Source organism: Dunckerocampus dactyliophorus, chromosome 1, assembly GCF_027744805.1.
Source record: "Dunckerocampus dactyliophorus isolate RoL2022-P2 chromosome 1, RoL_Ddac_1.1, whole genome shotgun sequence".
In the NCBI taxonomy this organism is placed as follows: Eukaryota; Metazoa; Chordata; class Actinopteri; order Syngnathiformes; family Syngnathidae; genus Dunckerocampus; species Dunckerocampus dactyliophorus.
The window spans coordinates 45,498,952-45,512,264 of NC_072819.1; the positions used below are offsets into that span (position 1 = coordinate 45,498,952).

A 13,313-nucleotide genomic window follows, 5' to 3' on the forward strand; every position below is an offset into this window, starting at 1 on the left:
ATGCTGTTTCCCTCGGATACGTCATATTACGACTCTGTTGTAAATTTACGATTTTATTATCGTAATATTACGTTATTGTCGTATATGTACTTTATTCTCTAAATCTGAGTTTTTTCAACGTGGCCTTAATACTTCGTCGTATATTTCAAACTGATACAACCAACGGTAATATGAAGATTTCTTCACGTTTCATTGATTGTTATTTACAGCAGCGTCTTTTGTTATAGGGACAGTGCTGTACATTTCATCTCCCTCTGGATCACCATCTCCACCTACAGGACTGGAGTGAAACAATAGCCTGGCACATTGACGGCCAAAGCAAAAAACAATGTTCTGGCAGGGGTGGAGTGCACGGAGCTATAAGAGGGCCACACTGAAAATGTAGTTTTGATGTTGTTTTTTTTAAATACATCAGCATATTCAATATTAAAAGTACACTTTGTCCTGGGCTAAAACCGAACCCAAACCCTCTGCCTTGACAGGGAGTAGGATGTATCATTACCCCAACAGGTGCTGACAGGGAACCAGCTGAATTGTGACTTTATTCTTTGAGCCTCATTGATTTTTTCTGATTTTTTTTTTGATCCAATAGACAACTATTTGGATATTCAATTGTTGTATTTAAAATGTAAATATCCTCTGAATTTAGCCTCACAGATGTGAATCTTTTTAAATTTCCTTAGCCATCCATGAAAGCAGACCAATTACCTTTGCGTTTTAGGCTAAACAAGACTTTCACACACACATCAGGTTTGACTTTGGAAAACAGTGACCGGCATTTTTTTTTTACCCCTTTTCTGACATTTTGTGTTTGGTTCGTATTGGTCAGATGACTCGAAACAAGATTCAGATTAATCGATTTAGAAAATAATTAGTTGCAGTCTCAGCCTTTGCGGAGAGAATGTGCACCCGTGTGTTAAATGTGCCCCCCCCCCCCCCCCCCCCCCCCCAAGATGGCTGATGGGGCCCTACACACAGCGCATGTTCTGCTTGAACGGGTGGAGCAGCCCCAGCTGCCAATAGCACAGCAATAACTGATGGCTGTTCATGAGCCTACTAGGAAAACATCTGATGGCCTGTGTGCTGTATTTTCTAATTGGCAGAATTCACTTTTTCCTGGTAATCCGAAGTGAAATCCGCCAATTACAAAATGGTGCACATATGAGCTTTTGTGCTTTGAGTCAGATGAACATGTTTTGGACTGTTAGGCTGTGGTGAAGGTCTCTGAGGAGTTGAACTTGAGCATTTAAACCATTCAACTGCAGGGATGTTTTTTTTTTTTTTTTTAGCATTAAAACAAAAGTTTTGGTGGGAAAACGTAATGACTCAAAAACCACAACTCGCCAACAAAAAAGTTCTCTTTACTCGTTTAATGGTTAAAAAAATATTTCTTTGCACAGAAAACACATGAAACAAAAAAAACGATGGCCACCAAATAATGACTGGTGGAACAAGATGAGGTAAATGTTTGTGAGGCGTCAAAACCAAAACACTGTTAGCAAATAACCATGCCTCAAAATAGTAATAATGCTCAATAATATATAATTACAGCAAAAAAAAAAAAATCTGAAAATGTGCAACAGAAACAAACAACCCAGATATATAATACAAATCTTTCCTGCCAGACCTCTCATGTGCACTCAATACTGTCAAAGTTTGATCATCAGCATATTATCTCACCACCAAACAAGACACGCAGAGTTTGGAAGGCCCAATGCAATCATCATGGCAGAAAGCACCGCAGCCTTGGCACATGATCATGGCTTTGAGACGACAAGAGCATTTGAGCGACACCTCTTCGTTTGTACCATCAGTAAAAGTCTGGATGCTGAGTGTGGCCTGGCTGGAGGCCAGACGAGGCCGCAGCTGGAGTACGCCATCTGTCATGTTCCGGGAAAAACTGCTATTGTCCATCACAGATACGTTGGCTGTGTAGCTAACACCACCGACGCTCCCACCCTGCTTAGAAATTTTTCCATAAATCTGGAAGGGTAGGGAGGACAGAGGGGAGGGGGACGAGTGATAACTCGAGTATGGAGCTTTGCTGAGCTCATTTTTGGCCATCCGGGCCAAATTCATCTCCATATTGAGGAGTCCCTCCATGGCCCCACCACTGGGGTACCCATCCACAGAACTCCCAGGTTCTTTCTTGGTAACAACCGCGGGTGCAGCCGGGGAGGCTTTAGCAAGTGCCTGACAAGAGGGCTTTGCACCAACTTCAGTCTTGACATTGCGAGCAGAAGGATCTTGATGGTTGGAGATGTGAGGCTGAGGAGATCGCCAGTTGATCTTAAGACTTGGCACCACTTCAGTGGGACAAGGGTCTGCATGAGGAGGAGACGGGCCGTTCAGTACGGTCCTGTGAGCAGGCTGGCTCCTGTCTGGAATGGCCCCCTGCGAGGGCTGATGAAGAGGGGAGTCTTTGACGGTTGCCGACTGTGCCAGTGACGTGTGAGAGTTAAGGCTAGACAGGCTTGATGTGGAATTAGAGGACGTGATGACGGGGACAGCTCCAGACACCTGCTGAGACTGATACTGTGAGGTGGTCGGGGTCTCCATCAAACAGGACACAGGGTAGCCTTTCTGAGGCTTGACTTGAATTCCTTCTGCACCAGGCAACTGTGGTGAAACCTCAGGCCTATTAGAGGGTCTTCGCTGGGGTCCTGGTAATCGGCTGATCTCTAGCCTATCTGCAGAGTGTGAGGGTAGAACTTTGTCCAGGGTAAGGCTGCCCTGTAAAAGCTGTGTCACTAGAGGGTTATTGGCCTCCACATTGGATACTGGTCTGGCTGAAGTTGACAGCTTCTTTGAGGCGCCACAAACACTTGGAGGGGTGATAGGAGGTTTAATACGTCCATTATACTCTTCCTCAGCAGAGCTCTGTCTGGTGCTTCTGCAATCATCTACAGGTTCAACTTTGACATCAATATCGTTCTCCCTGGGAGCCTGTGCGTGAAGAGACTGGTGATCTTGGGAAAGGGGCTGGTTCTGTGGATGTGGCAAACCACTGGGAAAGCAAGGCTGAATAACAGATTGACCCTGGGCCTGGATGATTGGCTGGTGGTTCCGAGGAGGACTACAAATGATCTGCTGTATTTTTCTGTGGCTCCTCATTTGAGAGCACCAATCATTGTCAGGCAGATCCTGTGGATCATCCACTTGGCTTTCATTCTCACAATCTGAAGCGGTTTCCGTGGAATCACTGTGAGTCGCAGCTTCATCATCTCTGACTGTGGAGTCCACACAAGGTGAGGGTATGTCTGCTTGTTGTGCTGTTGAAACCAAGTCAGTGTCTGTCTCCTGGGAATCTTTAATGACGCCAGCTAGGGCTTTGTTGTTCTCATGTTCAAGCTCTTGGGCCGTCGTGGATCTGACCAACTTCTGAACAACCATCCCTTGAGCCCCAAACCTGGGAAGGGAATCAGGAATAGAGGTTGGGGCCAGCGAGCGTTTTTCCTCACCCCGGTCGAATCTCTCTGAGGGCGGTGTAGTAGACTCCATCACCTTGTTTTGCCTGTCTGATAGAGAGACTACAGATTTTGACATTGTGTCAGTCTCTTGAGAAGGAAGTTTCATTGCGTGGCCCACAAGCCTGTCTGAAGGATCATAGGCATTTGCTAATGTTGATGGCAACTCTTCCTCAGGCCCAGGAACCCTTCCCACCCATTTTTCTGGAGGGCTTGGAGTCACTGGGTGCTCTGAGGACATGGAGGTTGAGGTAGGAGATGGGGAAGGCAGTGTTTTGCCCTCTATATCGGGATGCTGTAGTTGTGTTCCAGACGAATGAGCGTCTGAAGACGCCCCTTGTTCCTGTGTGCCACCACCTCCCTTTCTTCCACTCCCTCCTCCGGGCTCAATCGGCCCTGGATGCTCTTGCGCTCTTTGTCCACTGTTGCTATCCGGTATCCCAGCAGAAGGCCGCAGCCGGACCCTGCTCGGCCCTGGCCCTGGCCCTTCGGAAGAGGCTGCAACAGCAGCAGCGGCTTCGCGCTGGGCTCGGGCTTGCTGCGCGCGGGCTTTGATGTCTGCAAGCGTCCGCGCGCCCCCCGTCCCCGACCGCCGCGAGGCCTCTCCAGGGGGCACGATGCGGGGACATATCTGGTAGGTGGGGTGCCCTTTGATCCAGGGAGGTTTGATTCTGGACAGTTGAATCTGTGGTACAGAAGTAAGAAATCAATCACTGAGTAAAACTTACAAAGCATAACACATCTGCATTTTTGCACACATACATATAGAGCAACTTTAACAGAGTGACTTTGGAGCAGGCACTTACCCGGATTGGCGGCACCTTGGGCTCCTCTGTTGTCGGCTGCGGTTTCTCTGGATGGACCCTGTCAATTGTGTTACGAAAGGACTGCTGATCATTCAGCCGTGGCCTCTTCTCGGGGAAGCTGGAGAAGGCCCGTGCCTCATCTGGTCTCCTCTTCTGTTCCTTGTGGTGGGTGCTGGGTACAGGGGTGCCTGCCGGGCTGTCCGAAGGGCTGCTTTCACGGCTGCTGGTGGCTGTTCCACCTGTGACGGAGGTGACCACGGACGCTGTGTCATCCAGATGATCCGTCGCAACTGCAGCAGCCGATGAAACTGACGAGGACGAAGAAGAGTCCAAGCCAGTGGTAAAAGCTCCTTGTCTATCAGAAGCGGAGGAAGGTGAGGACGAAGGAGACAAGTCAGAAGAAGAAGATGATGATGAAGGGGAAGAGGTGGAAGCTAATACAGGTGCAACTTCTTCAGAAAGCAGACAGCCCGTGATGTTTGCATCTTTGTCATCGCTGGTAGATTCTGGACTTGGAATGGGAGTTGGAGTAGGAGCTGGCAATAAGATCGGCTCAGGTGTGGGGGACTTTGGCTCGATGGAGATGTCCTCTGGTGGGAGCTCCTCATCACATTCAGCCTGTAGCACCACTTCCCCTTGAATAACTGTACTTTCTGACATGGGAGAACCAATAGTGACTGTTGAGGTGTCCAGAGAATCAATGTCCTCAGCAGCTTCTGCAGACTGCAACACTGGAGAGGCGGTCTTGCACAGGTTGCGTCGGGCCCTGCGACGCAGATCAGCTCGAGTGCGCCTCCTCATCCTGCCATCCCTCCTCCGCCGACCCACACTGCGCCGCTTGGGGGCGCCAGTTGAGACCACAGAGACGTCACTGTCCAGAACACTTGTTGCAACTTCACTCGCATCACCCATTGTGAGCTTAAGGGATTCCTCTCTTGTCAAGCCAGATCTACAGGTAAAGATACAATGTTTTAGCAAGGTGTGAACACTCTTATTCCCACTGAGACACAGGTTATACTAGAATAGCAAAAAGTTCCATTAAATAACATCCAAAGTCTTCTGAAGATAAAAGCCTTCCCTCAACAATACTAATGAAAGTTGAGGACACAGGTTAAAACTTACTTTTGTCCATGGTACTCCTCAAAAAACTTTTCCTTCCACGCTTCAACTTTCTTTTCTTTCTCCATTTCTTGCCGGAATCGCACCTGCATCTCATGGGTGAACTCCCCTAAACAGACCAAATATGAATGCTTAAATAACAAGTCACACTTTACAGGCAGGAGTTGTAGTATTCCAGGACGAAGCTACAGTGTTAATAACCAGAGCTGTTACATGATTTTAATGTGTTTCGATTACATTGAATTTGTTCATTCTTAGTAGCTCCTGAGCTGTTTAAAGTCTTAAAATCAATCACCTGCTTGGTTTTCTGGTGCAGGGTGTGAAACACATCTTGCTGTTTAATAAATTGTGCATTCTTTAGCCTTACACACTTTGACAACAGAAGCTTGTGTACCGAGTATTTCACCATGGTTATAGCTATTAACAGTACAAGCTCTCCCAGCGCTCAGATATTCTGATACGATCAAAATTTGTAAGCGTTCCTTTTAAGAAATTTAAGTGATAAAGCCAGAGCTGCACAGTGGCCTACTTGCTAGCATGTTGGCCACACAGTCCGATCAGCCAAATCTCTGGTAAGGCATCTGTATGTTTGCATGTTATCCTCGTGCGTGCGTGCGTGTGTGGCTGGGTTTTCTCCGGGAACTCCGGTTTCCCCTCGCTTTCCAAAAATATGCATGTTAAGTTAATTGGTCACTCTAAATTGTCCATAGGTATAAATATGAGTGTGAATGGTTGTCTATATGCGACACGCGGCATTGAAAATAGATGGATGGACAAAACCAGTTAGTTTTCCTTGAAGGACCCAGTGGTGTGCAGTCAGGGCAAGCAAAGCCTTCTCTGCTGGCCTAACCATTACCAGAAGCACTGACCTACATTTCAAACTTCAAATTGTAGTATTTGTTCTATTAAATTCTACTAATTTATTCCTAACAGTCTATTATCTTCATTTTGTAGTGCGTTTCTTGGCTGCAGTGCGTCCAGTTGTGTAGGTGTATGTTAGATTTTGTTTTTGTCCAATCAGATTCAAGCTTTGTGTGTTACCGTATCAATGTAATCTGCCCATGGCCTTCAGACTCAGGTTCCCGAACATCCTACAGAGATTGACAGGTCGCTGTCACATACACACTATGAGCGATGGGACTTGTATTTTACTTAAAAGGTTTTATATTTTTGTCATGTTATTAGGTAAATATTGATTGTGAACGACTTCAGATGATGACGTAGTGTAGCTGTGGGAGTTGTCTGAACCTTTAATCACCAAACTGTTCTATTCATGCTTGTCTTATTTGGCTGAGCGGCAAGTTTATAAGCAACTGTCTCCTGCCTAACGCGGTGGAAATTAGTCACTGACATGAAGCTACCAACAGTAATGTAAGTCAGGCGTAATGGTGACTCATGTATGTAGATATGTAGATATGGAGAGTTATACAATCTTACTGCAATCGCGGCGATCTTTCTTAACGTGCTGGAGTTCCACTCTCTCTAAACGGCTGTATGGCGCATAGTCAGCGAGACTATTACTTTATACAGGCGACAGTGTTCCGTAACCCCGCCGTCGCATGGAAATACTATCAGTGTTGTAGTCTTTTTTGATAGTGGCTCTGACAGTCCATTCCTTAAATGCATCACACGCCACTGCAAGGGACACTTACCCTCAGCTAACCTCTCTTTCCAGCTCTGGGAAGCATGTGTAAAGAACTCATTGTTGAGAGCTGAACTACTCAGTCTGGCCATTCCATCTGGTCCAATCTTCATAGAAAGCAGACAAAAAAATGCAGAAATATCAGCAAATATTTCAACAAATAAGAATAATACTGCACGGTTACGCTCAACTGTGAATCTGAAGAAAACTAAAAAGGTCATAGATGGCACTGAATTTTGTTTGATTGCCTTTTTCCTAATTGTGTATGGGGTGGTGAAGTCTTTGTACAGAAAATATGTTACCTGGCGGTCCACCTCGGGGAGAAGGTGTAATAGCTGCTGCTGGGACTGTGCTGGGAATGCTGAGAAGGTTCTCACGTTAATGAGAGCCCTGATGTTGGTGTTGACAAGAATGGAGCCTGGTGTTTCAAAGTCCACATCTACCCCTCCCCGATTCCTCTTCATCGGTCCTAAAAAGCCCAAACCACAGTTTCCTGTTATTAAGTAAGCGCACACAAAAACAACAAAAATAAATACAAATAAACATTAATTATCAAGATATCATTGGGGTCCAACCTACTGATCAACATTTTGATCTTCATTTCTGAAATTCTCTACAAGAACTGCAAGTATTACTGTTCTAAGGACGGGTGGCTTACCTGAAGGGACATGCTCTCCATTTACTTTAAGAGGAGTGAGGACAACACGTGGCATCATGACTGCTTTCTTACGCTGCCTCCCTGACTGTGGCAAAAAAAAACAAAAAAACATGGTGGGTTGGACACAAGGCAGCTCATTCAAAATGTTGAAACACTACATAGTTTAACTACAGTTCCAAGTACACACAACTGGTACTTTTTACCAAAGGCATTTTTTTTGAGTGTATAAAGCGGACACAAAAGGAACCAACAGAAAAGGGACAGATTATATCCTCTTACACCCACCATAATAGGGCAGTCTCTGTCTTTGAGGATGGTACTGACCTGTCTGGAGCGGCTCAGTCTTGTCTGGGCGTGCTGAACGTGTTGGACCTGCTGAGCGTCGGTACGTCCCTGCAATCCTGCTGCTCTGCTGAGTCGGGTCTGAGGCTGGCTGGTAGAAGACTGCAACTCTGTGGAGCCGGAAACACTGGATGAAGTTTCATCTGCCAAGGCTGCAGGTCAGGAAAAGACAGAATTATGGTGTCACAATCGGATGGCAGTGCAAGCAAACATTTGCAATTTAACATCAACATCATCACACTTTGCTTCTCTTTGTAGACACTTGTCTCGCTTACTATACCCAAGTAATATTACCAAAATTGGAGGCACTGGCAGTAGCAGGCGTCTCAGTGGAGTTGCCGCTCTCCTGTTCAGTGGCTTCAATGGAGCCAGCCTCTGTGAGAGTGGAGCTGCTGGAGGTCGGGGTAGCGGTGCTGCTCACCAACTCGGTTGGAGCTTCTGACTCTGACGTCTTTGTCCACTGCAGGGCATTCTTCTACAGATCAGACAGAGAAAGAGTAAAAGGAAAGTAAATCACCCTGTTCTTGCACTTAATACATCACTGACAGACATCCAAGTACAGGTACTATTACCTCAACTCGGTAACATAGTTCATACCATCCATTTTATAACAAACTGAACTCAAATATGTGTGACAAATTAACATTTGTGCTTTCATGTATGTACAATCATCCATTTAATCAGGAACACAGTTCAACTGCTGGTTAACACAAATGATATCAGCCAATAAAAGGTCTTAAAGCATTTAGGAATGTAGACATGATCAAGACAATCTGCACATGAATAAGTTAAAACAGTGTTTCGAGTGACTGAACGTGGCATGGCTGTTAGTTGACACGGGCTGGTCTGTTGATTTACTGGGATTTTCACACACAACCATCTAAGGTTTATAGAGAATGGTCCAGAGCAGAGAAAATATCCAGTAAACAGCAGTCCTCTGGGTGAAAATGCCTTGTTGATGGCAGAGGTCAGAGGAGAATGGCCAGACGGGTTCAAAAAAAGAAAGGAAAAAAAAAAAATTCACACAAATTACCACCTGTTACAACCAAGGTAACGCATAACACGTCAGCAGAAGACCACATCGGGTGTCACTCCTGTCGATAAAGAACAGGAAATTGAGGCCACAATTTGCATACGCTCGTCAAAATTGGAGAACAACAGACGTGAAAACTGTTTATGATCTAACGAGTCTTTAATGATGTTGCAACACTCACTGTGCAAACAAACTCAACTGAGCGGCTATTTACCACAACACCCACTTGATTGCAATCAGGAAAAGGAGAGCGATTAACACATTGTCTTAATCCAGACTGACTTTGAAACAGCCTGAGAGAGTGGTACCATGCCGTTGCTGTCCTCCCCATTTTTAGGATTTACCGACAACGTTGACTAGATCAAATGGGTTCCAAAGGCTCCGCTGGACATCTTTCATAGGCGTTCTCCATTATACGTTATTAGTGATGTGGTGGCATAATAGACGCTCTGCTTGATTGCAGTTGGTGCTATCTTGGGTAGGTGGGCAGGACATATTCTCCAATTAGGCTCATTGAAAATCTGAACCCATCTTGTAGCTCTGTTGCTACGACCATGAATTTAACCATGTTTACGTGGTCTTTTACACGTGACTTTCAAGTGTGTGGCGCACGGTAGCTGTTGGGCTCCTTGTTAAGACTTTGAAACACCCCGCAGTATACTGTCACTGATGGGTCTCTACCGTAGTTGGGCTTCAGCTTCTACCACGGATAAAAGACAACACACCACTGCCTCTTTCCTTGCCAGGAAATGGTTTCGTAGGTGGTGCACACAATCCCTGCTACAAAGCAGGAAGATTTGGGTCATTGAAAATTCCTTTTCTTAGCACATTTTATACCAACACAGCAATGCAAGTCCAAGTATTGTTACTCCCCATCGCTTATTGACCACAACGTACCATGCTTCTGATGGCTACAACCAATAGTATCATGTAATCCTGTCATAAAGCTTAAGTAACCTCAAATTGGTTTCTTGAACATGACAACCTTTTTACACATAAAATGCCCTCTTCTATTGGGGGTGTCACAAGATCTTGCAAAATTAAAACGTGACAAGGTTTCTCATTCAGAAAAAAAACAACCTTGATAAATAAAAACTAAATTAACTTGACAATTTTGCCAGCCTCCATGTATTGCCCTGTGCATACGTGTTCGTTTTCCTCGTCTCTCGGGTCCAAACAGGCAGAAGATGGTTCACTGTGTACATTGGCTCAGCACCTGCACGATTCGTAGAACGCCGAACAGAGTGAGACCTAAGCCTGTCACGATAATCAATGAATCGATTAACTGCGCGATAAATATAAAACAAACTTGATAGCTGTGCCAGCCTCGATATATTGACATGTGCATGTGTGTTTGTTGTCCTCTCTCTCTCTACCAAACAGGCTGGATGACAAGAAAGTTCACTCTGTGCATCTTCAACACCTGGGCGTGTTGGTTCTATAGTGGAATGAAAGGAGTGAGTGATCCATCCTGGCGGGGCGCTAGCGAGTGTGCGCTCTTTAACTGTGTGTATCGTGTGCTACACGATCGAATACTTTATTCGTGCCCGTTTATATAAAACACAATCTAATGTCAATTTCAGCCTGTTTGCGCATCGTCATTTTATGACATGAAAAAGTTTGTGAAAAAGACAACGAAATAAATAATACGAAGTGGTTGAACTTATGTTTCAGTTGCTGTGATTCCCGAAGTATAACACCTCATTGTGCACCAAACATCTTTGCTGCATCCGAAACATGTACTTTGTCCAATTTCAGGCGAAAAGAAAAAAAGCACACCTCATTAAACGTAAACAACATATTCCACAGGGAATTGTATATGCAAATGAGCTGACATCTACATTGACACACAATGTGAACTTCAGAGTATTTCTGGGTTATTTCTGTTTTTTTGTCACTATTCAGGCAGTAATGAAAGTGATCCAAAATCAGAAATATTGTGATTAAATTGTGATTTTGATTTAAGCGTAATTTTTGCTAAACGAGACTAGTAGATAGCCTAATAATCCATTTTATTTTCATTGGGGTTTTTTTTCCTCCCTTTTTTGTTTATGTACTATGTTTAATTTATTTTATTTAAAGCTCAACATGCCAATTACAATGTCAAATACTCTTGAGAAATTAAACTTGATTATTTTTTTATATTATGCCATGAAAAAAACTGTCACAAAATAATGTCAATATCGTTTATTAGCAATAATTTTTTGGGACAATTACTGTCCAACAAAATTTGTTATTCTGACAGGTCTAGTGAGAACTTTGTCTCTGTGAGGAAGACGGGGCTGCGAGCATACACACAAAAGAGTGGAGCCTCGTGACGAGCAATGCAAGATAACATACAAATTAGGAGGGGAAAAAGATGCTTGCTAAGCCAAATTGTACAGCCCCCGTGTGGGAAAATTAATAATGCATAAGGTGAGCCCATCAACACGAACAAGCCGAATTCATTCAAAAGTGGTAGCAACATAAAAGGCAACAAATCGAACTTGCCCACTTCTGACATATCCACCCGACCCAGTTTTCCCCATCTAGGTAAAAAAAACTACAAAGCCTTCATCTCGACATTCAACACTCACTGAGGCATTTGGTCGGCAAATACAAATGGAACAGTGCAAAATGGCGTGCGTTCACAGAAAGTCATCACAAAAGAAATGCTGCAAACGTTAGACTACAAATTGCCTGTAAGGAATAATGTCACAAATTGCAATTCTGCAAGGGTAACAGAGGTTTATTTGGTCTAAAAAAAAAGGTTGGAAATAATACCATTTTGCATCAGTTTGTGGGACTAAACATTTCAAAATGCAGTAAAAAAAAAAAGTTGGTTGGTCCATTAATCTTAAAATTAATGCTAAAATCTCGTCTGGTTCTTGTGAACCCAATCTTGTGCACCGTCACGTCTCCTGACACTCCTAGGTTCTACTGTCCTACAATTTAAAAACACAACCCATACAGTCAAATTGTGAAGTGTATTGCTGTCACACTTTGCACATGAGCATTATGTTTGCACCCAAACCGTCAAAAAGGGCCTTCCCCAGCAGAGTAACGCCTCTCAAGAAATTCCAAAAGTACCACCATAAGCCGAGAGCCTGGCCAACTGGCTATAATGGGCTTCTTCAACCAGCAAACTAATCGACACAGAATCAGCAGCACTTCTGCTCGTTTCTAGGACTGACTTCATATAGTCTCCATTACTTTAATACATAGCCGACTACATAACAACCTTATTTGTATGAACTGTAGAGAAAATCCCCCACAAATTTAAAACATCTACCTGTTATTTTGCCTAGTAGCTACAAAACAGGAGGCTCATGTCTACATACCTTGAGTGTGAAAAGGCTCATCCGTCCAGGCAACTTAAAGAAGATGCTGTTCTTGACTCGATCTCCCCTCACCTGGGAGTGAAGCATTGTGACCAGGCAGGCCAAAGGTGCTGTTCCACTGTGTGCATACACAATTAAAAGCCTGTGTCACTGGGCACTGAACATTAGGGTGAACAAACAAAGCATTCACATCCATGCAACACATTAACAAAAAGAACGTTTTTGTTAAACTGTGCCACAAAAAGCAATTGATTGTTGTTTAAAACTGTATTTTTGTGCGTATTAGCAGTCATTCCCTATCAAAAACTGTATTGATAGATTGCTTTTTTTCCCCTTTTAAAAATAGGTCACAATTTTGTGCTGTTCAAAAACATTTAACAGCAGAGTATACTTATCTGCTCATGTGAGCCCATTTCACACTAGTGTTGATTTTAAACATGCCTGGAGGACACAACATGTGAACGTATAAATCAACTCCAAATCTGGCAGCATTTTTGAGAACTGGAGGCAACAGAAAGCGTGACCAAGATGGTTGTTATTGGTTATTTAGGCTAAGATAAAACTTGACAGCTCTTCTTTTTTTAGCCTGGAGTGGGAAATATGTGCAAGTTTAAAAGATACTACTAAATATTAAAATCGTGTGTGTACACCTAAATTGTACTGGAATAATTTCTGAAGGTCTTTCTGTTCTTCTAACGCTTTAAATCTGACAGGCTCTGAAAGGAAACCAGTAATTTAATTGCATATATTGCAGTTTGCAAGCAACTTTGTCATATGCCAACATACCTTCTGTTCAGCACATCACCAGGTGAAAGAGTCCATAAAAGTGGAAACAGAAAAAATGAGTTAAGACCACATTGATACGCTTGTGAACTAACAAAATACAAGTAGTTTGTTTCAACCCGAGAGACGAAAATGATCACCAA

At 43.9% G+C, this 13,313-nt stretch overlaps 1 protein-coding gene across 1 annotated transcript; it reads right to left on the bottom strand.

The window, feature by feature from the left end:
• Positions 1-1,355: 1,355 nt before the first annotated feature.
• Positions 1,356-13,310, bottom strand: asxl1 (ASXL transcriptional regulator 1). Its single transcript, XM_054787794.1, has 9 exons — positions 12,388-13,310; positions 8,329-8,509; positions 8,017-8,186; positions 7,693-7,777; positions 7,337-7,503; positions 7,045-7,141; positions 5,396-5,501; positions 4,274-5,222; positions 1,356-4,152 (listed from the first exon to the last, which is right to left on the bottom strand). Exons 1-9 carry the CDS (start codon positions 12,472-12,474, stop codon positions 1,672-1,674), a joined length of 4,323 nt encoding a protein of 1,440 aa, XP_054643769.1. The 5' UTR covers positions 12,475-13,310; the 3' UTR covers positions 1,356-1,671.
• Positions 13,311-13,313: the final 3 nt, after the last annotated feature.

Bases quoted from the DNA above. Each gene is read 5' to 3' on its own strand.
- asxl1 (XM_054787794.1), bottom strand. From the start codon at position 12,474: ATGCTTCACTCCCAGGTGAGGGGAGATCGAGTCAAGAACAGCATCTTC. The intron at 8,187-8,328 runs GTAATATTACTT...CCTGACCTGCAG, and splicing joins TGCCAGTGCCTCCAATTTTG to CCTTGGCAGATGAAACTTCA. The intron at 5,223-5,395 runs GTAAGTTTTAAC...CTTTACCTGTAG, and splicing joins GAGGAGTACCATGGACAAAA to ATCTGGCTTGACAAGAGAGG.